The sequence below is a fragment of the Sarcophilus harrisii genome, chromosome 4 (genome assembly GCF_902635505.1).
Source record: "Sarcophilus harrisii chromosome 4, mSarHar1.11, whole genome shotgun sequence".
NCBI classification, from domain to species: domain Eukaryota; kingdom Metazoa; phylum Chordata; class Mammalia; order Dasyuromorphia; family Dasyuridae; genus Sarcophilus; species Sarcophilus harrisii.
Window position 1 is genome coordinate 158,830,824 of NC_045429.1, and position 25,979 is coordinate 158,856,802.

At 35.6% G+C, this 25,979-nt stretch overlaps 1 protein-coding gene across 7 annotated transcripts in view; it reads left to right on the top strand.

The window, feature by feature from the left end:
• Nucleotides 1-25,979, top strand: part of MAP7 (microtubule associated protein 7) — a 237,560-nt gene that overhangs the window by 14,370 nt on the left and 197,211 nt on the right. For 2 of the 7 annotated variants that reach the window (XM_031964214.1, XM_031964216.1), the window contains exon 1: nt 23,776-25,297. The exons of 1 other annotated variant lie outside the window; for it this stretch is intronic. In XM_031964214.1, the coding sequence (XP_031820074.1) occupies nt 25,165-25,297 (133 nt within the window). In that variant the 5' untranslated portion in view covers nt 23,776-25,164. Of the gene's footprint in view, nt 1-23,769; nt 25,298-25,979 lie in introns of those variants that run through there. 4 more of the 7 variants (XM_031964215.1, XM_031964217.1, XM_031964210.1 and 1 more) reach the window with 3 other exon arrangements.

Genomic DNA, 25,979 nt, shown 5'->3' on the forward strand with positions numbered 1-25,979 from the left:
TTTCCTAGCTGTGTGACTCTGGACAAGTCACTTAAGCCCAATTGCTTCAGAAAAAAAAAATGTCATCATACTGCCACAGAGTTCTAAGACACACATGCACAGATACACAGAATATTTTAATTTTTTTTTTTAAAATGTAAAACATTTTTATTTTCAGTTTAAAAATTCTGTCTCCCATTCCTACTTCCCCACCCACTGAGAAGGCAAGATACCCATCAAACACATGAAGTCATGTAAAATGTATTTCTACATCAGCCATACAGACAGAAAAAAAAAACAGAAAAATTTAAAAAGTGAAAAAAAATTACTTCAGTTTGCATTTAGAGTTCATCAGTCCTATAGGTGTAAAACATTTTTAATCTTTAAAGTGGTGGTGGTGGATCATATTGATCAGAGTAAACTCTTTCACAGATAATTATTGTTAAAATATTGTCATTACTAAATAGTGTTCTCCCATTCTGCTTACTTCACTTTGCATCAGTTCATATGTCATCCCAAATTTTTCTGAAATCATCTTTTCTTATAAAATAGTATTCTATCATAATATCACATACCACATTTTGTTCAGCCATTCCTTTCAATTTCTAATTTTTTGCTAGTACAAAAAGAGCTACTATAAATATTTTTGTACATATGGGTCCTTTTCCATTTTTTTTTTAAACTCTTTAAATACCTAGTAGTGGTATTACTGGATCAAAGGGTATATTGTATTTCTTTACATGCCATTTCAGTGATCAATCTGTTTTAATCTGAAACCCCGAGGGTGGGAAAATTGTTGTACCTTAACACAACCAAAGATAACTAAGAATATCTGCAGGTGTCTGAGACAAGAACATTGCTGAGTAGAGAAGGGGTGAGAGTGGGCTAAAGTGGAACAAAGAACAGCTCATGTACTCATGCAGTCTAAATTTCTCCCTCACTGCCTTCTCATGTGGAATATGGAGTAGGCAGACCCCGATAGAGGTGCAGTACTGTGATTGAAACCTAGGGAGTAGCTGGTAAAAGACTATGAGGTGATGCATGGGTGCTATGGTGGCTGTGGGGAGGAAATTCGGACCCCATTCTCCCACGTTTACTCCCTGAGGCAAAACCGCTGAGGTTGTAGTGGCTCTGAGAAATTTTGTACTTCTTTTTCCTCAGGTACCTAACTCCTAAACTTTAGAAACATCACCTTTTTTCTCATCTCTAGAGAAATCTAGATTTCATCTAAGTTTGTTCCAACACTTGGTAGGAATAGTAAATGGGGTTTACTGATGGGATCAAATTCTGGAGAAGAAAATATTCTCCTTTGCTTTTTTCTAAGCCTTCTCTGGAACTAAACATATGGGAATCTGCTTTTTCTCAGAATTAAAAGAAATGAGATTACACTATTATTCATCCTAAATCCTAAACTATTTTTACACATTCCAGACATGTTTACAGCTACATCATTGTGAAATAGAAACACACTCCTGGGCTCTGAGACCTGACATGTCAAATTTCTCCTTTAAGCAAAGATTTATTTTTTAATCATAAATACCCAATAAGAAAAGAACCAAAAGATTTATTCAGGCTTAATTATTGCTGTTTATTGTTACCATTAGATGAACCAAGGTACTTATCTTCATATAAATACTTCAGAAACATTTCTTCAAATACTTAACTAAAATGCTGGTCACATTTGAATTGGACTCCAGGAAAACAAATTGAGTGTTTGATTTTCATTTATCTCTGTAAAAATTCATTTGTGCTTTTAGAAATTTGCTACCCTGCTTGTCTAAGCTTAAATTGTAAATTAATTACTTGTCTAAGAACCCCAGATGGCTTACTTAAAATTTTTAAGGCACTTAAAAAATTGTATATTGCCACAACAGTGTCACTAATTCATTCTGTAACTTTAGCAAAAATACTTTAGAGCTTCAGGTTTTTAATCTGGAAAGTGGTCAGGTAGTAGTAGGTAGTAAGAATACTTGATTCCTTAGAAATGTTACTAGGGGAAAATATAAACTATTTTTAATTTGTTGGATAAAGAGATACAGAAATATCAATTACAAGCAATTTTTTTTTGTTAATCTTTATAAATCCTACAATACCTTTTTTCTCCTTAGGAAATTCCATCTTTTTTTTCTCTTTTAAGAACTTAATTTTTTTTAATGTTTTATTGTAGCTTTATTTATTTTAATTTTGTTTGTTTAAACATTTCAGAAGTACTTCTTTTTAAAGCTTTTTATTTTCAAAATATATGCATAGTTTTCAACATTTACCCTTGCAAAACTTTTGTTTCAATTTTTTCCTCCTTTCCTCTACTCCCTCCCCTAGATAGCAAGTAATCCAATATATGTTAAACATGTGCAATTCTTCTACACATATTCTCATTGAAAAAATGAGAAAGAAAACAAAAAGCAAACAAATAACAAAAAAAGTGAAAATATTATGTTATGATCCACACTCAGTCCCCACAATCCTCTCTCTACGTGCAAATGGCTCTCTTCTCCATCACAGAAACTGACCTAAAACACCTCACTGTTGAAAAGAGCTATATCCATCAGAATTGATCAAATGATACCATCTTAATAATCTTTACTTTATGTTTTAAAAAGAGATGCAGAATAACATAAAGAATAGAGAGCCAGCTACTGAGACAGGAAGACCTGGTTTCAAGTGATAATTCTCATATAAATTCTAGGGTCCTGGACTATTAAGTTAGTTTTTCAGTGCCTCCACACAATTCTGTAAGACTATGAATTGCACAAAAACATTAATGAGAGTTTCTTCACCAGGAGTTTCATAGAACAACATATCTGGACCACCCTGATACTCACCACTACCTCACTTAAAAAAATAAGAAATAGTAAATAATTTATGCAATTATGATAGAAAAAATTAGATATTCATCACTTCTTTTGGGAGAAGGTAGTCTTAGATCTCTAGTGAAACAATAACTTCAAGTCAATACAAGTAATTTGTTTTTTCAGTGCTTTCAGTCATGTTTGACTTTTCATGACCCCATTTGGGGTTTTCTTGGCAAATGTACTGGAGTGGTTTGCCTTAAAACAAGTAATATCTTGGAATAATATATTATATCATGAAACTTTTGAAGTAGACACACAAAATCTGATGTCAAACAAAAAGAAACCTGAGAAGTAAATTATTCCAAGATACCTTTCTATATTGGAAGGTAACCCATCTATCTCTTAATATTTATTTACAGATATTAGGTAAAGTTAGGGAGAAGTGGAAAGGAAATGAAGGAGTTAAGTAGATATTGGGCCAATTGTTAGAGAGGTGATGTAAGGTTAGTAGAATGGAGTAGGTGTATAGTTGGTATCATCCTGAGAACAAACCAAGGAGGAATTTTTCTCCCACAATAGAAATAAGGGCATAAAGTATTGGCTGGGAAGAGTCTTTATAGAACCATCTCATGAGATTATTGAAACCTCACTCTACTAGGCCGTTTTTACAAGTCTCCCATACATTCCTTGGTCTGACTGATTCTGGATCTGCCCATTCCAAGGATGTAGTGCAAGAGCTAAGCTGTTTTCCTGAAGCTTCTTTTGTGTCAGTCAACACTAATATTTATTGGATTGTCACTATCAGCTGAGGTATAAGAAGTTAAAATCAAGTGAGAAAAATGCTCCCTATTCTCAGGGACTTTATGCTCGGGTGGGAACAATAAACAAAATAAATACGTAGGAAAACACAATAAATTTTAAACACACAATTATAGCTAAGGGATCATTAAAATAGGTTTATTGACTATAGCTATGACCAGGAAAAATGTCATGAAGGAACAGGAGTTTTAAACAGTAATTTTAAAACAAATATATACATATGGGTGTATATATAATGAGCTGGAAGAGACAAGGACTTTAGAGATTAAGGACATAGGAAAGAAGAGGCTATCTATATCCAGAGAAAGAACTGATAAATCTTTACATTTATACATATTTGTACCTAGTGGTAATCACCTTTAGTGTGTGGGGACAGGTGGGGAGTAAAGAAAAAAAGGAGGAAAAAAATTAAATGTATAACTTTATTATATATTTTAAGTGGATTAACAAATCATATCTAATAAATTTGAAGTTCATATGTGGTAATTTTTTATTATTGTTATGAAAGTGATTGTTTTATTCCATAAATTAAAAATAAAATGATTTTTTAAATGGTTTTAAATCATTAGTTTAAAAAATTTATTTTCCTTATAGAGGAATTTCATAGACTTCTTATATAGTATGCCAGTTATTTGGATTATTTTCAAAACTTTCTGCCATTTATAAATAAATGAAGATTAATCAAGAGTTTCCTTTGAAAATTTGGGGGGGGGGGGAGGAATGATAAAATTCAGAATGGAAGAAAGAATCTATTCCCCTTAAGCTCATTGATATCCCAGTTTTTATTCTATAAAATAGAAATCTAGACTCAAATTCTTAGCCCTCCACTTTTGAGTTGTAGGACATAGGTGCTATTCAGAGGTATAAGTAGGGCAAGAAGATAACACTGAGAAATTTAAAGAGCATCAACAACACTTCCACTCAGGGGCAATTTTTTCCCTTGCTTATACTGTTCTATGATAGTAACAGTGACCTCTTCCTCAGTATCATAGAAACCTCATGATATCCAAGGGCATTTCTGTGTTGGACATACCTCAGATGAGCCAACTACTCTTCCTATGTTCCCTTTAACTGCTAGCCTCAGATAGAGAAACTACTAATTACAGCTCTGGTGCTATAGAAACATCACTATATTCTTTTAATAAGGTTTTTTTTTTTTTTTTTGAAGCATTTCAAGGATTACAAATTTGTATGTGACCTGTCTCATATTGTATATGGCACTTTTTTGTTTATAACTAACACATCATAAAATATTGTATATTCTAGATAGCTACATTTGTTTCATCCCTCTATTTGACTATAAGCACCTTGATTCCCATATCTAAACTTTGTATCTCTCAGGGCCTAACACAATACATGTATAATAAATGTCTATTGGTTGATTTAATTAATATAATTTTATTTTTAAGTCAGATTTGGGACCATCTTACTGCTTAAATTTGGTTAATCTGAGGAGCCTCAGCCCACATTCTTATTTCCCAATTTTCTTTTACCTCTCTGCCTAAGATTCCTACCACTAGAGAGTTATTTCATTAGTTAAAGTAGACATGAAAAGGGATAACATCAAACTGTTAACATGAATTATTTCATCAAGTGTTAGTAAGTGAATTAATTGGAAGGCTCTCATATGATTAAACAAGAAACACATGTGCTTTAAGTGACAGAGCACAGCAAAGAAGGAATAGATGCAAACTTGTTTGTTCTGCCTGCTGCCTGAGGAAGACACTGCCCCAGGTCCCAAATACCTAGAATTAGCGGAAAAGGTGGTACAGAGAAGAAAGGTCAGTCATTGAACACAATAAATAGACTTTTTTTGCTTTTGGTTTTTTTTAAAGGTTAATCCTGGCAAATTTCTCCATTATTGATTTTTTTTAAACATATTTTTAAATTTATGTATTTTACAACTTTACAATGAGATATTTTCTGATGGAGGGGTAGAAGAGGGAAATGTTTCTATATTTAATGAAACATGAGAATTTCAGACTTGGAAGGAACCACAGAGTCCATTCAATCAAACCTATACTTGAACAAGAATACTCCTTATTGTAACTAACATATATACCCATGAGACACATTAATGCCTCATTTGTGATTCTTAGGGCACTATACTATAAGAAAGTAGAAGACTGCTATGGGCTTTCTTCCTTGAACCAACCCAATAATAATATATTATTGAATTGATTTTTAGGGAGGCATGTAATACTTGTGATGCCTTTTGTTGGCACTCTCCTTGAGCCACTAGCTCAGTAGCCACCAGAGTTCTCCTTTGGAACATGCCTTGTACAGCTTCCCAAATGGCTCCAGCATCCTTTTTAGCCATCAGGAAGTATTTATCTGACAAAGATGTAGACTGGTCCTCCACTCAATGCAGTAGGGTTAGTTCTTAACAGTTTAACTCCAAACTGACTTTAGATAGGAATTGCTATGGAATATTACTTAATATTTTATATTATATATATATATATATATATATATAAATGATAGTCTTATATCTATTGGTGTGTTGCATGTGTGTATATGTATGTGTGTAAGACTATCATTTGAACTCTTCTCCATGATCACAGTGGTCTCTATTACTTAAAGATTTCTAATGAGGGGGAAATCTCCCAAAGAGAGTTCACCCTACTTTGGGAAAGCTCTCATTATTGAGAAGTTTTTGTTTACATCAGGTTTAAATCACTCCTACTTGTGGCCCCTGGGGTTAAACTGAGCAGTCTCAATCTCTCTTCTATATGACTGTCCTTCAAATATTAATTATAGTCATCATATTCTCCCTAAGCCTATTCTTCACCAGATGATTCTATGATGAATTGGAGAGCCACTATGAAATAAATGTTAAGAACATGGACCATGGAATCAGAAGACCTTATGGTGAATTCCAATTCTGCCACTTAATGACTATAACTAACATTGAGCTTCCTGGGATACTGAATCACAACTGGATTCAAATTCTGCCTATAACATATATTAGCTATGTAATCCTGAAAAAGTCAACTAACCTCCCAAGGCCAACAAAGCAATTCTATAAATAATAGAAGAGCTACTTATCTGCATTGATAGAGCGGGTTTCCTCATTTGGAATTCCCTATACCAAAGAAGTCATGTCTAGACCAAATAAATAAATGTTTAAAAATAAATAAATAAATGAAACAATCTGTCTCACAAAGTTGTAAACCTTAAGGTGCTGTGTAAGTGAGTTGGTATGGGTTTTATTGCATGAGTCAAATAAACCACTTTTTCCATTTGGTTGTTATGATTGAAGCTTTCTCATATATGGAAATTAAATGGCCCTATAGTTGGAAGAGAGCACCTAGATGGTATAGTGGATTAAACACTGGCCCTGGAGTTAGAAGGTCCCAAGTTCAGTTTCAGCCTCAGACACCAACTAGCTTGTAACTCTTAGAAAATTTCTTAACCCTCAATACCTTATCTGTAAAATGACTTGAAGGAAATGGCAAATCATTCAAGTATCTTTGCCCCCAAAAATCCCAAATGGCACTGGACCAGATGCAACAACTCAAATGAAATAATTGGAAGGTCTCTCTGTACTGGGTGAATAGCTTCTTCAAATATCTATCAAATGTATGTCTAGAGAAGTTTTTCTATTTATATGTTCCTAACTTTCTTTACAGATCACTACCATAGCTCAATAGACAAAAATGACCTCTTTTAGTTGGATTCAAAATCACAGTGAATCTATTTTTATCAAGTTTTGTACTAACAAAAATAAATTGCCATTTAGATGTGGGCAGTTGCAGGATGTAATTATTTAGTAGAACTTCAGAAATTATATCCTGCAATTGAATTAAATAAATGTGAACATCTTCATCTATGGACATTGGATAGATCTTGTCTTCTCTAGTAGAACCCTTAAAAATAATGTTGCTCTATTGTATGCCTCATAAGATTTACTTAAAGCAACTAAAAGTATCATAAGTTCCTTTTCTATTAAAAAAAATAAAGAGTACCAATTCGTTGTCAAAAAGGCATTTCCAGCATCTTTTTTTTATTTTCTGTATAATTTCATGGACTATCACTATACTGGCTAATCTTCAGTGGTTTCCCATTACCTACAGAACAAAGTTTAAATTTCTTATCCTAGCATTCAAAGCTCACTATTTTAGGATGATATTTTATAACATATCTTACTTTGTAAGTTTTTCCAGATATTAAATCTAGCATCAGAATTTATATTTGTTTTCCTTTCTAAATCCCACTTTCAGTCTTAGAACAGAAATACCAAGGTGCTCTATCACTTAATTTTAGTGGTCAGTATTGGGGCACAAGCAATTTTAAAAAGGTTGTTTTTAGTGGTCTAGATTTGCAAATGGCATTTTTATTTCCTTTCAGATACTCTTCTTTTATTTACCATCTAATGTAAATTAGCCATTCCCTTTCCCTCACATACATCCCAATGGTATACAATGGTAGACCATAATATATGCTTTAGTTACCTTTCCAATTTCCTTGTTGACCTTATCATTTTCTAGCAGGGGGGTATGTGCTGTCTGCTACAAAGCATCCTTGTGTTTGGAATTTGTGTGTTTTTACAGCAAGAACTGGGTATCTGAATCTGCCTAGCCCCTTCTCTTAAAGAGAGTATTTCTTTCATTATGAAGACTTACTCTCATGACATTTCAGTGCTTCTAGGTTAGACAAGCCTGAGATAATGGATTTACTGAAAAAACTCAGTCAATTGCTAGGAATACTACTGAATTATTAAGAATTAATATTTTATTCCTGTCCTGCATATCCCAAAGGCAACTTAGCAATTATTGTTGCATTTGTATTTTTTAATCTTGCAAATATGATTTAAACAAAATTTGTAGGCTGACTCACAGAGTGGTGGGTGATGTGACCCATATGGACTACCACATATATGGAACTGGCCTCTGACTTAGAATCTCATAATATTCTTTACCTTACCATGAAGGCAATGAATTCAGAAGATGTTGAAAGCAATATATAACTATTTTTCTACTGGCAATTTTTTTTGTACATTTTAGTACACATAAGCAAGTATTTCCTTTAACCTGAGAAAAGAAAGATTGGTTTAGATTGTATCTTCCTATTCAACAACTATGTATATACAGTGTCCAGCTTTCAGCCCAGCCTGTGCAATCATCATCCAGGGTTACAGTTCTTGTGGATAAGGAGCCAGTCATCACAATCAATTGCCAACCAATTCTCAGAGCAGGTAGACCAGCCTGGCTGAAGTAGAAGAACACCTTTAGGGGAGACAGGAGTAGCATGTACCAGGAAAGCAAACAACTATTATTGGCACCTTGATGTCCATCACCTCTTGGACCCTGATGGAGGTAGTTCAGGTCTCCAAATCCAAGAGCCTTGGGAATAGCAATTATACCTTCCCTTCAAATCATCAGCTGTGCTTTCAGCCCAGTTTTAGAACCATCATTCAAGAGGGGAAATTGTGGAGGAGGAAGAACCCACCTTCTTCATCACCACTGACAATTACTGTCCTTAGACAGATGAGCACAGGAGCCTGCAATTGGCCACACTTCCCTCTTACTCAGACCTCAGGTCCTTCCAGCCTAACCTTCACAACCATCCTCTGGGGAAATAGCTCCTAAGGGCCAGCCACCCCTACCAGCTATCAATCATTTGTCACAGGCAGCTAGGCATCTTTGCATGCACAAGACAGGTCAGAAAATTACTACAAATTTGGCAGTCATCTCCCCTCAGACCCCAATGAAGTCTTTGAATCCAGAATTCTTTAGAACAGCAGTGCTTCCAGCCCAGTGTCTACAACCATCATTTCTGTGATGTAGGAAGCAATTCCTGCGTAGATACAACATGGCAAGTGCTCCTGGAGGTACTAAAATCACAGCTATTGAAGATCCAGAAAAGAAATTCTTGTCACCAAAGTCCTTGGCACTGTCAAATAATTCACTGCCAGAAGTTGATATGATTTTTATCAATGGGAATGATAAAAGATGTTTCATCATCTGTTGATGTAACCCATGCACAGACCATTGCCATCAAACCAGTAGCTGAAATCTTTTACGTGTTACTTCTCCCCATTAGAATGTAAGTTCCCTGAGATCAGGCATTGTCTTTTCTATTTGTATTCCAAATGTCTGGCACATAATTAAGTGCTTTTTCAAAAAGCCTTATTCATTCCTGTTTTCATATTCATCCATTTGATGAACATCTGATTAGCACCTATTATGTGCTAGGCATTGGGAAAATCTCTGCTATATAAATAATAATGAATAAATATGAAATGTGTAGTAAATACAAAGTAAATAATTAAGTAAGTTAATACAAGATAATTGGGAGGAGACATTAGTAATTGGGAGGGTCATGAAAGACCTTCAAGCTGAACTGTGATGGAAGTTAGGATATCTAAGAAGTGATGTGAGGGGCAGCTAGTTGGCATAGTGAATAGAGCACCAATCCTGAAATCAGGAGGACTTGAGTTCAAATCTGGCCTCACACCCTTAACATTTCCTAGCTGTGTGACCCTGGGCAAGTCACTTAACCCCAATTACCTCAGCAAAAACCAAACTGAAACAAACAAAACAGTGATGTAAGTGGGGAGTGTACACCAGTAGACAATCTATACAAAGGAATGGAGAAGAGAGATGGATGTCTATGTGCAGAAAATGATAAGGCCAGTTGACTGGAACACAAAGTTCTGGAAAGGTGGTCTGATGTCAGATCTGCAGAGCTTTTAATGCTAAATAAACAAGGGAGTTTGTATTGACTCCTAGAGGCAATGAGGAATAATGTTTTTTTTTGGACAGGAGAGTGGCAGGTCTATATGTACTTCAGAGTTATTAACTTGAAGTTGTAGGGGGTTGGATTGAAAAAAGGAAAGACTGAGGGGGCCACTGGTAGTTCAGTGGATAGAACACAAATCTTAGAGTTAGGAGAATTAGGAAGGGAGAGCAAGAGAGAGAGAGCGAGAGAGAGAGAGAGAGGAGAGGAGAGTGAAGGGGAGGAGAGGGAGGGAGAGGAGAGAGGAGAGAAGGCAGGAGGAAAGAAAGGAAGGAAGAAAAATAAAGAAGGAAAGCTCCATATTCCTGTACTCTCTAGTGATTTTAACAGGAAGGGGTATTGGATTTTGTCAAATGCTTTTTTCTGCATCTATTGATATAATCATATAATTTTTGTTAGTTTTGATTATTGATATAGTCAGTTATGCTAATAGTTTTCCTAATTTTGAACTACTTCATTCTTGGTATAAATCCTACTTGGTCATGATGTGTTATCCTGGAGAAAACTTGCTGTAATCTCTTTGCTAATATTTTATTTAAGATTTTTGCATCAGTATTCATTAGGAAAATTGGCCTATAATTTTCTTTCTCTGTTTTGACCCTACCTGGTTTAGGTATCAGCACTATACCTATTGTCATAAAAGGAATTTGGTAGGACTCCTTTCCCTGTGTTTCCAAATAGTTTGCATAGTATTGGAATTAATTGTTCTTTAAATGTTTGGTAGAATTCATTTGTAAATCTATCTGATCCTGAAGATTTTTTTCTTAGGCAGTTGATTGATAATTTGTTCAATTTTTTTTTCTAAAATGATACTATTTAAGTGATTTGTTTCCTTTCTTAATCTGGGCAATTTACATTTTTGTAGGTATTCATTCATTTCACTTAGATTATCAGATTTAGTGGCATACAGGTAAAATAGCTCCTAATTATTGTTCTAATTTTCTCTTCATTGGTGGAAAGTTCACCCTTTTTACTTTTGATACTAATAATTTGATTTTCTTCTTTTTCTAATCAAATTAACTAATGGTTTATCAATTTTGTTGTTTTTTTCATAGCACCAACTCAGTAGTTTTCTTAGTTTCAGTTTTATTAATCTGCCCTTTTATTTTTAGAATTTCAAATTTGGTGTTTAATTGAGAGGGGTTAATTTGTTCTTTTTCTAGCTTTTATAGTTGCATGTACTTTATTTTGTGCAAGTAAGCAGCTAGAGATATAAGCTTACCCTAAGAACTGCTTTGGCTGCATCTCATAAATTTTAGTATGTTGTCTCATTATTGTTACTCTCTTGCATGAAATTATCAGTTGTGTATTTATTTCTCATCATAATATCTCTTTTAAAAAAATAATCAAAATTAAATGCCTGTTTTCTCATAGTGTTCAAGTACTCTCACAAATCATGGACACTGTGATATTAATTCTCATTTTGTTTCTTCAAAAAATGTTAATCTTCTTATTCAATCTCCACCTGCTCCTACTGCCATCATGTCGAATAGTCAGTTGCCCAGATTTTCTTCCCTTCTAAAGGCATATTGAAGACATTGAGAGTTTCTGTGGAGGGGGTTATTGGAGCTGATGGTGTATATCAATTAGATGAATTTTATTGTTCAGTTATATTAGTTATGTCTTAGTCTTAGTTAACACCATTTGGAGTGTTCTTGGCAGAGATGTGGGAGTGGTTTTCCATTTCCTTCTCCAGCTCATTTGACATATGAGGAAACTGAGGCAAACAAGATGAATTGGCCCTGGGTAACATTCTTTCTTTCATGGAGATATCATTTTTAATGTGCTTTAGCATGCTGATGTCCTTGGGATATGTCATTCCTATCTCCTCTCCTCCTTTCTCCACTCTCCCTCTCCCTCCTCCCCTTCTTCTCTTTCTTTCTCTCTCTTCCTCTTTCTCTTCTTTCCTCTCCCTTCCCCCCCCCCCCCCCCCCCCCATTGTTTGCTATCTTGGAGTTTTCTAAGACATTTGTGTTCCAAGATTCTCTGCTATCATATATATTACTAATGAGTAGGGGCTTTTGTAGTAACAGGCAACTGTGTGTAAAATCAATTTTTAGTCTGCATTTGAATCTTTTCTTGCTGTTTAATTGTTGTGGTTCAATTGTTTCAGTGTTGTTTATTTGTGATTCCATTTAGGATTTTCTTGGCAGAGGTAGTTTGCCTTTTCTTTCTTCAACTCATGAGATAGAAATTGCAAAACAAAGTGACTTGTCCAGGCCCACATAGCTAGTAAGTTGACGTTAGATTCATCAAAAAGATGAGTCCTTTTGATTTCAGGCCCAGAAGTCTAACCAGGCTATATCTGGGCAGCATATGTTTTTCATCCATTTTGTTTTTGATGTGTGGCTGCTTAACCCAAGATGAGATTTTTAATTGAAGAGTCTATTATGCACTTAATTCAAATCAATATGTAGGATGTTATTTACAAATATGAGCATTTAGAGAACCTCATCATCTGAAGGAAATCCATTCACAGAATATTTTTCATAAAACTGGTAAATAGCGTCATGAAAATTTGTACGCTAATTCTGAATACCTTGTTCTTTCCTTAGACTCTGGATTTTTAAGTGTTATCCTAGTATTTGTCTCTTTCCTTGTATAGCTAAGTAGCTGATTAACTGCTTTTCTGAGTTCTTCCCATATTCTTTAACATTTATTAGAAAGCTACAAAAAATTCATTAAGAAAATAATGCCAGTACCTTATAAATAACTGCTGTTGAATAAATATTTGTAAGAACACCAAAAATACTAGCTGAGGCTTGCAATGAATGGTAAGACCTCATTACATTAACAGAACCATGGAATTAGAATAAAACTTTGTGGGAGCTCTAGACCAAACTTCCAACAAAATACAAAACACCCCAATTAGTAGTTAACAAGTTTCCAATTGGAAATTAGAAAGGCTGTTTAATCTAAAAGAAAAAGGCAGATGAATAGAATCTTTCATATTTTTTTCTCTTGTAAACCAACCCCAAAAGTACTGTTTTATGGCCAAAGCTTTTTTATATTACTTGCTTGCTAAGTTAGTGGCCTTCATGTTATTTTAAAGTAATTTTTTGTTTGTTTTAGAAAAATACTCATTTCTATTTGAATTGTAGGAAGTATGAGAAAACATGGTATTAGCCAGCCCTCTATCTTTGTTTTGAATTCTTCTCCCCTAAGTCTAATGAAAAGTCAGAATTATTTCATTTTTTTAAATGGTATTTTAATTATTTCAACCAATACTTCCAATATGTTGACCCTTTGCTGGTTCTACTGCTTTAATGGGAGGGAGGGGAAGGTAATTGTTTATAATTACCATATCAATTGGTTTTAGTGAATTGGTACTTCTAGAATAAATTAAACTTGCTCATATAACTTTGATTGCATTTTTCATCTCTTCAGTAAACTCCTTATCAGCCATAGAAAGAATAAAGATAAACTTGAGTTCAACCCCTGTGTATTGTTATAAATTCCAAATGAATGGAACTGGGATATGGTTTATTACATTTCATTTAATCAACAATTTCTTGTTGAGTACTTCCTATGTATCCAAGGCTAGTCAGGAAAATGATATTATTGTACTCCAAAACAACCTTTTATTTCCTCTACATTATTTTCCTATTTCCTAGATTAGCATTTATCTTAAAAGAAAGTTTGGCATTTTTAAAATTTCAAATGCCATACATATTCTAATAAAATTATACTCCCTGGATTGCACTCATTCAGATAACTTTTTCCTTCATAAGAACTGTGCACCTGAGTCTTTCCAGATAAATAAAAAATGTTGTGTTTAAAGTGTAGGAAAGAAGAGGGTTAAATATAAATGATCAACTACCAATACAGATCCTTTCCTATGCTAACAATGTGTTGGTTTACATGTTAATACTCATCACCTAGTTTATAAATTACTCATTGGGAAGTAGTGCTTTGTATGAGTTAACTAATAACATGGCAACCTTAGACAAGTCAGCCTAAGTGAAGCAGCAAGGTATCCCGAGACTGAGACAAGAAGTGGCATGTCAAACTACCACCACTTCCCTTCAGATTCTGATAGAGATAATGCAATGCCATCAGGACCGTCAACCCCACTTTCACTTCAGGCTCTACAGGCATCACTGAAGAGAGAAATTATGGTGGAGCAGGTCCCCATTTTCCAACCAATGACCAACTTCAACCAATTGGAAGATAAACTCAAGCATCCCAGAAGTGACAGCATCCCACCCCATTAGCTATCATTCAAGTAAGCAACACCTATGTAAATACAAGCTGGTGACTGTTTCTTTGTGTGCCACAACTGTAAGCAGCCACAGCTGGAAAACCTGGAAAACAAAGTTTTTGCCTGCCACCAAGTATTTGGCCAATTTTAAGTAGTTCAGTATCAGAAATTTATATCATCACTAGAAATTACATTAAGGAAGATGTATTATTTTTATGCATCACTAACAAAATCCAACAGCAAGAGATACATCCTTGACTTATTAATCTTCCAACTACTTATCTTACTCATTCCTCTGGTCAGAAAAACCTTCAGTGAATTCACATTTGATTGTAAAATAAAATACAGACTTCTTAACCTGGCACTTAACTTTAAATAACTAGGCTCTAACCCACTTTCCAGTCTAATTTCATTCTACTTCTTTTTATACATACTATTCCTTCTAAGAGAGCAGGGTAAGAGAACAAACTGTTCAGTGATCTCATCCTGCTCCTCTCATGTCTGTGTATTTGCATAGGCCACTCCCCTGGAATGGCCTTCATATACATCTTTGCCCATTCTCAAGTTCCACCTCTACCACTTCATCATTGATACCCCCAACTGAAAGTCCTTTTTTTCTCTCATCAAATTCTCTTCATGTATTTTGTATGGGTCTAGTCTACCTTGTAACATTTATTGCATAAGTGTTTATTCTCCATACAGTAAATTCCACAAGGATTATTTGTGCTTACTGTCGTTGCTGCTGTTTTTAAATTTTTGTTATGTTTAGCATCTTAGCATATAGAGCTTTTTATATGTAGCCACTTTAATAAATCCAGAGAATTTCATTCAATCTAGCAAACTAATGGGAAGGAGATATTTTGGGGGTCAAGTTGGCCCTTAATCATCAGTCAAAATCATACCCCAGAGGCAGTGTACTACAATGCTGCTCTTGGTATTGCTTGCTTGGCAATGTTTTTTTTCCTACTTATTCACTAGACTCCTTTTATTGTTTCTTGCATTTTTGTCTGAACGCTGATACAGGTATGGTTAGTAAAATGGTAAACATAAGGGGGCCTTATAATAATTGAGCATCTAGTTAAAAATCTTGCAATAATTTCCAAGGAGTCCATTTATTTCTTTAGAATCTTCCATAGAAACATTTATTTTTAACTGGTTTCATTCAACACAGGTCAAATAAAGAACATTTATTATTCATGTAATTTCAAGACATTGACTATACAAAGATAAAAAAACAAATAACACAAGGCACTTGAAGAAATAGCTTTGTGACTGAGCAAATCACATGTAACAAACAGTAACCCTATTTGCCTTAGTTACCTCATCTGTAAAATGAACTAGAGAATGAAATGGCAAACCATTATCTTTGCTAAGAAAACCCCAAGTGGGATTGTGAACATTCATACACAACTGAGATGATTGAACCAACAATAACAACAAACCTGAAGAATTGTCTGTAAAAACTAATGGCAATTTTGCCTATGTATGACTATAAATTGCAGCCTCTTGAGCTTGTGATCAGGAAAGTTAAAGTGAGATGGATTGTACCTATCCCTTTCTTTAAATGTCTTGACAACATTCTTCTTAGATTATATAGATATGTGTCTCAGGGTCAGGAATTAATGAATGAAAAAAGATTATGAGATATCAGGGATACAAAGAAAAAGTAGAGACACTGCCTGCCCTTAGGATTTGGAGAGACAATACATAGAAAAAGTTCAACTTCAGGACAGATAGAAGGGGCTTCAAATCCTAAAGGTATAATGGCAGGAATGGTGCCCAGATCCAGAGATCCTTAGGGAAAAAACAAAGAAGCATATTTATAGCAAAGACACCTTAGAAAAATCATCAGTGATTGATAAAACAGGAAGAAGCCAAGAGGAGAAATAAATATCAAAGAAAAGACCCATTTAAGTGGACAAGGATTTCCCAACAAAGACAACTGAATTAATCATTCCCCTGGGAAATGTTATGGAAAAGCCAATTCCTAGAACCAATCTAAATCTTAATTAGAGAAATTCTGTTTTTAGGTTCTGTCATGTGGCTTCAGCCAAGCTTGATGGTATCCATTACCTCACTTTTTTTTTTTTCATTTATGCAGTGTGGCTTAAATACTGTTTGACCCTTTAATAGATTTAAAAAAAAAAAAACTAGTATGAAATAAGTGTCATAAGATATGGTGATTAATTCACTCATCTAAATCTCTGTGTATGAGAGGTTTTTGTTTATATTCCCAGTGATAGTCATAGGATCACAAATGGGGACCTGGAAGGGACCCTGAAAGTCAATAAGTACCAATCCCCTCATTTTACACATAAGGAAACTGAGACTGAAGTTAAGTGTCTTGCTACTGGTCACAAAATTTTTTAATGTCTGAGGCATGATTTCAGCTAAGTTCTTGTTTCTAAACACACTATCTTAAGCTTTAAGTTTTAAAAAGAAAAACTGGATACTTTGAATTATTGACATGATGAGTAAAGCAGATCTATAGAAGACCATTTTTTTTAATAAAGTAGCTTTTTCTAACACATTTGAAAGTCTGTATCATCTACTATGAATAAAATGTAACCACTAGTTAGAATTCAAGGACAAGCAAGCCCAAGGGAATTTTTGCTTTTGCTTTGTGATTTGCCAGAATTTATGTCAACATATTTAATCTGATATTATGCCACATTTGTAACTTGACTTTGCGATACCAATGCTTAGACACTCTGAATGGTTAAGGACCCAGTTCACATTCAAATAAATTTATAGGGTACAACTGATCCTTTGGAGATATAACATGCTTTACATGTGAGTTGAAGATAGAAATGTTAGAAAAGGCTCCCCAGGAACCTGGAACTACAGGAATGATGACCCTATCATTCCTGAAATAGTGTTCACTATTTGCTGGACAGTCTTGATATAAACATTTAAATGGCAAAGTACACTGCCCTTTTTTGTTTTTTTTTACTTAGAAGGTCAAGATTTTTTTAGATCCATTGTTTGTTGGCAGCCATGAATAATGCTTCAGAAATAGGAGTTGTGCTGCAATCAGAGCAAAATACATCAGCAAATGGAAGGATCCTGTTTGATTGTAGAGTACCTCTAAGAGAACCTAAACGTAATACAGAAACAGCCAGCAGTCTCTCTGAAGTCTGCAATAACTGTGAGTTTACATAATACTACCAATTCAGTTTCCATTTCCTTTTCCATTGTGTTCCCATTTTATAGATGAGGAACTGAGGCAAATAGGGGTTAAGTGACTTCTCCAAGGTCACGCTCATAAGTGTCTGAGGCCAAATTTGAACTCGGGTCCTCCTGCCTCCAAGACCAGTACCCTATCCACATCAGGCAAATTTTTTAATCCACTCCAAATGTTCATAGGGATTATTTGTGTCCAGTATGTGACAACATAATCCCTGTGAACATTTTGAGTGGACTTTCTAACTTTGTCTATCTTGATTTTCTTCTGAGCTAATTCAGTTCTGTTTTGCTCATAAAAGATAGTACCTTTCCTGATGAGGGCACACCATGCTGGGTGGTCCTGTACTAATGTTTCCCATGTCATACAATCAATACTAAAGATCTTTAAGAAAGACCTTGAAAGTGTCCTTTTACTGCTTTTTTTGATGACCTTGTGAATACTTACCCTGTGTGAGTTCTCCACCCAGGAGTCTTTTTGGCAAGTGTACATTTGTCATTTGAGACCAGCCCAATGTAAATGTGTTCTCTGTGGTAGAGTTTGAATGCTTGGGAGTTTAGTTTGAGAAAGGACCTGTGTCTGGTATCTTATCCTGCCAGATGGTCTTCTGAATCTTTGTAATACTATTCAAATGGAAGTGATTTCAGTTAATAACAATTAACAATAACTAGGTTATATGAAAAGAGAAACATACCTCTGTATATTCATTTTATTAATTTTTTATAAAATTAAAAGAATGCTTCATAGGTGCTCTAAGAATAAGTATTCATAATTATATTCATATTTACATTTGTTTAGATTTATTTTGCTTGAAAAGGAAGGTTTATAGATACCTCCCATTCTTACTCCAAGGACACAATATAACTGGATTAATATTAAAACGAAAAATAAAAAAGGGAACTGATTCTACACCCTATATGGTTACCATTAAGCAAGCCACAGCAACTGTTGAGAATCAACAGTATATTTGGCACTGCATGAGACACTTGAGAAGAAACAGTCATTTGGATTACCAGCCTTATCAAATATTGATTCTATGTGTTTATGAAACTGGGTACAAAATTACATAATGTCAGGTAAGGTGGAATGATGATAATGCTTTATGGTTTTGTAAAAAATTATAGTTTACAAAGGACTTTCACAAATACTTCATTTGATAATTTTGTAGTTCATGGACACAAAGGAATGAACTCTATTGCTGCAAAAAGTTTTTTGTTTTGTTTTGTTTTTTTAATAGGTACCCTGTATTCCTCAGTGAAAATCAAAAGAAAACTCTCACATATCAGAAATAACACAGTATTTGGAAAAATAACACAATAAAAATAAAAGCTATTTTAATAATAATAATTTGGTTTTCCTTATTTAATGACAAAAAATATCTTCTTTTCTATCACTCAAGCAGTATTTGTTAATAAAGAAAAGTACGAGTAAATTTTGCAGCATGAAGGTGCTGCTTAGGAGTGAAAGAATCATCAAATGTTTGATTTGGGAGAGACTTCAAGGGTCATCTAGTTGGATTTTGGAGTATGTTTAAGCCTTTCTACTTTTTATGTTTTGATGATTCTTGATTTTGTCCATAGAATATTCCCTCCATTAGTATAGGTCTCATCCTATGCATACTTTTGCCATGTTCTCCCATAGTCATATAGCATTACTAGGAGAGCCTCAAAAGATAAGTTGCACATAGTAATTAATAAAAACAAGATTCAGTTTCCCAAATGGAATCTGCCTTTCTTTCTTCCTCCTAGTCAATTCTGTACCCAGCTCATTTTCCCTTGTCAGTGACTATCCCATATATACACAATGTTGTATTAATTCTGGCTACCCAAATTCATGTTCTGAATGACAGGTATTTTGCATCTATTTAATTTCTTATGGATGAGTTATCAGAACAACCTCCTTGGAATATTTGTGGATGTCATCAAAATAAATCTTCAGAATTTGGAAATACAATCTCTTTGTATTTATAAAATTCTACAGAATAAGAATCCAGCATACATTATAGGGAATGTTATTTGTTTATTTACATTCTACACTGGTTTTCACTGACTGCAAAGCACTATTTTGGTGAGAGATAGCCAAGAACAGTGCTGAGTTTCAGCCTTTGAATTAGGAAGGTAAGAGACCAAGTCATACTTTTGACACATACCAGGTCATAGCATGATGTCTGGAATATAGCAGGTGCCTAATAAAAGCAAGTTGATTCGTTGATTGATTGATACTATCTCTATGATGACAAGTTAAGTCACTTAATCTCTTGGTGTTACAGGCAACTCTCTAAAATTACAAATGAAAACCTAATCTGTATAGGTGGAAGGATTGTCTATACACTGATAAAATCATGGGTCTGAGCCAAAAAGAAGACTATTTTAATTGTAAATATTGTTATGGAATTGCAGTGTCAGCTACTAATAAAGAATATAAGAAGGCTTTTACCAGATTAAATTTCCTGAGTAGGTGGTTCATTCTACACATATCAGAATTGAGGCTATTTCCCCCCAATTTATTTTTAAAAGGAAAGGGTGGGGAGGACTGAGAAGAAAGCAAAAGCAGCTCTATATATGTTGACAAATCAAGATCAAGACAGTTGTATTTGCTGTCTCAATTAGTTAAATAGCATTTATTATTTACTGTGTGCCAGGCACTATGCTAAGTGCTGGTGATACAAAGGCAAAAATAAATGCCTACTTTCAAGGAATTCACACTCTAATAGGAGAGACAACATGCAAACGATGGCACACAAACAAAATATTTTAACTGGGGAATGATCTCAGAGGGAAGGTACTAAGATTAAAGGCAACTGGGAAAGGCTTCTTGCAGAAGGTAGGACTTTAGGAAGCTAGGGAAGCTAGAATTTAAGAGAAAAAGGGAGAGCCTCTCCCTACACGGGAATAGTCAATGAAAATACTCAGTTAAAAGGTAGAATGTTCAATAGAAAGAGCAATAAGGAGGCTAGTGTCAATGAATCACAGAATACATGAAAGGTGGGAGTAAGGAGTAAGAAGACAGGAAAGGTTAAGAAGGTCAAGTTATAAAGGACTTTAAATGCCTAATGGGATTTGCTACATTTAATCCTGTTGATAATAAGAAGTCACTAGAGTTGATTATGTCAGGGAAGGAGAATGACATAATCTAACTTGTGCTGTAGGAAGATCAGTTTGAAAGCTGAATGGAGGATGAGAGTCTTGAGGCAGGGAATGCAACAGAAAGACTATTGCAATAGTGTAGACAGGAGATGATGAGAATCTGAATCAGAAAGGTGGGAGTGTCACTAGAGGGAAGGGAATGTATAAGAAATGCTATGAAGGTAGGAATGATAAGAAGTGGCAACTTAATGGATATGGGGAATGAGAGAGAGTGAGGAGCTGAGTATCACTTCAAAACAGTAAACCTTGGTAACTAGGAGAATGATGGAACCTCCAACAGTAAGAGAATAGTTATAACTTACATTTCTGTGGCACTTTCAATTTTCCATTAGAATATAAGCTCCTTGAGCTTATTCTCTTTGATTTGTATTCCTTGTATTTCACGGAGTGCCTTGCACATAGTGAGTACTTAATAAATACTTGCTAACTTGATTTAACCTGAAGAAGAGGGAAGGGTTTGGAGGAAAAAGATAAGTCAGCTTTAGATATGCTGATTTGAGATGTCTACAGGATATCTAGTTTGAGCTGTCTAATTGGAAGCAGAAGATGTGATAATGGAGATAAATTAGGGCTGAACTAGTAAATCTGCATCATCTGCTTAAGGATGATCATTTAAGAGGGTCTATGAGAGAGCCTTGGGGGACCTTGGGATTAGCAGGCATATAGTGGATCCTGCAAAAAAAAAAAAAAAAAAAAACAGGAAGAGAGAATCAGACAGATGGTAGGACAACAAGGATAGAGCAGTATCATGACAACCTAGAGAGGAAAGAGTATTAGGAGAAGGTGAAGGATAGTATGAGAGGCTACAGAGGGGTCAAGAACAATCCCTCATATAATTCATTTACAAGCTTGTGTGTTCCTACTGAATTCCCTCTGGTCAGATTTCCTTTACTCCAAGGTACCCTGGTTGTGAGTGAATAGTGTTAAGGACTGTGCTTCAGCCAGTTGTTATACTTTATAATTAAAACAAAACCAGAATTCACTACCAGAACCCAGTGTTGGCATTAAAATGGCAAAGAATCATCTCTCTATCACCTGGCACATTGTACTAAAGCCTTCTTTGTGAAAGCTTGGAAATTAGCATCACCTTCCTGCAAATGGCAAGGTAAAGTATAAACCATGAGCAGACTGGGTGTGGTATTTAAGACCCAATTCTGAGCCACTTGGGTAAAAGCTGATAAACTTGATTTCTCAAAGGGAGTTTCACAAGAAAGAGACTGTATCTTCTTCCACAATAAGTGGAGAGAGGGAAAGAGAAATGGAGGGGGGGGGGGGGGGGGGAGGGAAAGGGGAGGGGAACAGGAGCGGATGTGTGTTGCTTTGAAGGTAGAGCATGAATAAATCACAGTTTCTCCTTCATGAGACTGATCTTTAGGCAAGTTAAATTATCAAATAGCTTCTCAGTCTGATCCTGTGCTCCCCTCATAAAATGGTTTTAAAACCATTTAAGCCACATCCTTGAGAGTAAGATGGAAAATTAAGTAGTAGCCAAGTCATATGGATTCCTGTCAGCACTTAGCCTTTCAAAATGCCTGCTTGTCAATTTGAGAAAGTTTTTCTCACTTTCCCACTAGTAATAGGTTGCCAATTTCCTTTTTATATCTAAAGTGCAAGGAGATCTTTTTAATCTTACCTCTTCTAAAAATGAAAATGATTTTAGATCTATAAAGAAATTAACCATTTCCTTGAAGCCAGGTCATTTCTAAGTATGATCTATCATTTGATTTGAGACTGATGGAGGTTCTTGTACTTTCTTTGCCCAATGAACAGAGGGGATATTTTTAAACATACTTATTTTGTGTATGATTCTATTGTTGTCAGTACTAGTCAGATTGACCCAGTGGAAGAAGTGAGTAAAAAAGGGGGTAGGGAGGAGGGGAAGATTCTAAGAAAGCATTCATTTAGTGTGGATGTGCTGGCAAAAGAGAAACAGATTTAAAAAACAACAACAACAATTGCTTGTGTCAGCTTCAGAAAAGAAAAGCTTCTGAGACAGAAGTATAAGAAAGAAAAGGCAATTTCTGAAAGTAACTGATATTTTAACTTAAAAAAAATGACTCTCCCTGAGTCTTTAGCTGATTACTCACTGCCTCAGGGAGGGGGGAGTTAAGGGAGAGAGAGGAAGGAATAGAAGTTGGAATTCAAAACTTTTTTTAATGTTGAAAATTTGTTTTAACATATAATTGGGAAAAAATAAAATATATTACATTTTTTAAATAAAAAAAAAAAGGAAAAGAGAAAAACAAAAAAATGCCCCTCCCAAAGAAACATGTTACAAAAGTGAATAAGACTTGGCCAGAAACTCAAAGTTGAACTTACATCTGTTTCCTTGACTCCAGGTTTAGTGGGCATTAATTTAATCTGTAAGCCATCCAAAGTAGACTCTTGGAATCATGGGCATCCAATCATTTACTCTGGCCTACTATTGCATGAGGCATTGTGGGAGGTTACAAACAGGTCTCAAGACTTCCCTAGAGGAAAATTTCAGTCTGTGGAGACAGAGAAAACATGCTCATAGTGGAACGGTTATAAAGCAGTGAATAAACTAGTACAGAGTACATATAGTAAAACACCCCCTGGTGAGAATGGGAGTTTTACTGTCTTTGAATGTATTTTGAAAATAAAAAGCTATTCTTAAAAAATAAGTAAATAAAAATAAATTTTTTAAAGAGAATGGGAGTTATACTAGTGTAGAAAAGCCTATAGAACAGATCTCATACTGACCTTGGAACACATTGTAGTTCCTACTATTGTAGGAATATAAATATAAATATATTTATATAAATAATATAAACATAGTATATATATATTTAAATATATGTAATATGAATATAAATGCTGAAGACACTCAACAGAATATAGTCATGGTTAGTTTAATTGTTGTTTTATAAAAACCAGTGAGTAAAGCAAGGATTCTCTCAACTTGAGATGTTGCGAAGTTACATGATTTTCTCCTTTGTCTGAAAACTTTGCAAGGCACAAATTTTCAATTGTTGGATGCTTTGGGGAAGGACATAACTAGGGAAACCTAACTAGAAGGGACTTATTTTTCACAAGAAACTCCAGAATGGTCCTAGGATTGTATGCTTTAGAGATAAGAGCCCAAGGAGAGGAAATGAAATTTGGGTCAAGGACCGTGAATTGCCAGGAACACCCAGAATTGCCAATGGCAACTTGGCTTGTAAAGTAATGGGGAAAGTTTTCTGCATGAGCCTTCATTGTGTCAGGATTTTCTTTTCTGCGAACTAATTTATTCACTTCTGTTCTGTCAACTTGACATTGAAGTGCTCCGTAAACATTCCAAGTTATGATCTATGAGGATATCAGGCAGAACTCAGATTCTGTTTGCCTTCTTTGGAGACCATTTTTAGTGGGTCTACAGCATGAGGGTGCCGCTTGACAGCTACTGGCAAACTTAAGTTCGGGGTAGGTTTGCCTATGTTTACATATAGGAAACACGGGAAGTCTGAGAGAGATGAGATTGGACTTGAGATGATCCCAGCCATGGTTTTGATTCAGCCAGGGATTTAGAATGTAATAATTGAGTACCTGGCCAAAAAAATTCAGGCTCCCTGCCTGGAACCCTTTCTCTTGACTGAATCCTCCTCTGCTTGTGCAAGCAAAACTCCATCCCTCCTCCCCTCCTGCTGCTGCCTCTGCCGGCTGCCACCAGTGCCACTGCCACTCCTGCTCTGGGAAGGAAAGGAGCTGCCCAGGTTCACGCTGCTTTTGAGTTCCCAGGACCTGGCATTCCGGCAAGCTGCTGCTTTGCTGCTGGGGGAGACAGAGACGCTCCCAGCCCTCCTTTGATTAGGATATGTCAGGGTTGTCAGGGCAACTGTTAACGGTGGCGTATCATATTTTCCTCTCTTGTGTTGCGTGCTGAATATTTTAGTGTGCTGTAGCTGGAAGAAGATTGGAAAAGGGTGCCGCAGCAGGAAGGAAGATCTGATTGAACAGGTTAGGCAGTAGAGAGAGGCATCGGACCGATGCGCTGTGCCTTTAATCAGGGCTTTCCTTGAGAGTGCGGGGATGGGTGAATGCGGAGAGTGAGTGGGAGTGGGAAGGGGTTTGTGAGGGAGGTGAGGGGGGGTGAGAAGTGTGGGGGACCGCAGGCCCTCCTCTGCCTAGCGGATGGTAGTATTTGTCAGCTGTTTGCACACTGTTTACCCATAGGAGATCTATTACAAGTGCTCAAATGATCCTGCCGCTTAGGAGCTAGCAGCTTCACCCAGGCTGCAATTACATAAACATATATTTTTAATAACAAACAAACAAACAAAACCCCCAAGTGGCAGCGACATGCCTGGATCAGCTACTGCTATCCGACAAGAAAGGTTGAAGAAGACCAGTTCAAGGCCAAATCCCCCTGGTTTATTCACCATTAATGAGGAAGAGGAACAGCAAAAGAATGGAAATCCCAGAAGACTGAAAGGTATGCATTAGCTCTCTATACAGTTGGGTCAGGTTGTGTACAGTACATTCCTGCTACACTGGCCACAGCAGGCTGTTACCCACTGTACTTGCACTGCATGCTGCACTGTGTAGTGTTTATGACCTAGCAGGATAGTTTGGTAGCGGACATTTCCTCACTATGTATGGCCTTTTTTTTTAATTTAGGGAGTATTTCATACCTCTTCTCCTCCTCCTCTCACTCCTTGATTTGGTAGGTTTCTGATGAGCCACTTTGTTGAACAAAGCCATCTTCTTTCCTCTGTTTTGAGATCCTAATTTTCCACATGGTTCGCAACTGATGGTTAATAATTGTACCATGAGTGTCAGGAGTGGGTAATTTAAGTTGTCAAGGTTTTAAATAAGCAGGTTCTCACTTTCTTTAAAGGATCAATTGATTACTATCTGTTTTAAGGAGGGGAGTTTTACGTAGAAGAAGGGAGATTTGGAGTTTGTGGCATAATGAAATTCAACCTTACCTGGGTCAAGGATAGAAGGATAGTATGTTATGTTTCTATTCTGAAGTGTACATTAAGAGTGGGAAAAAGAAAATGACATGGGGGTGGGGAGGGACTAAGGGCAATTAGAAGAGCATGGAGGAGGTGGTAATAGCAAGAACATTTAACTTTTTTAATAGTATGCTTTTATTTTTTCTCAGTTCCATG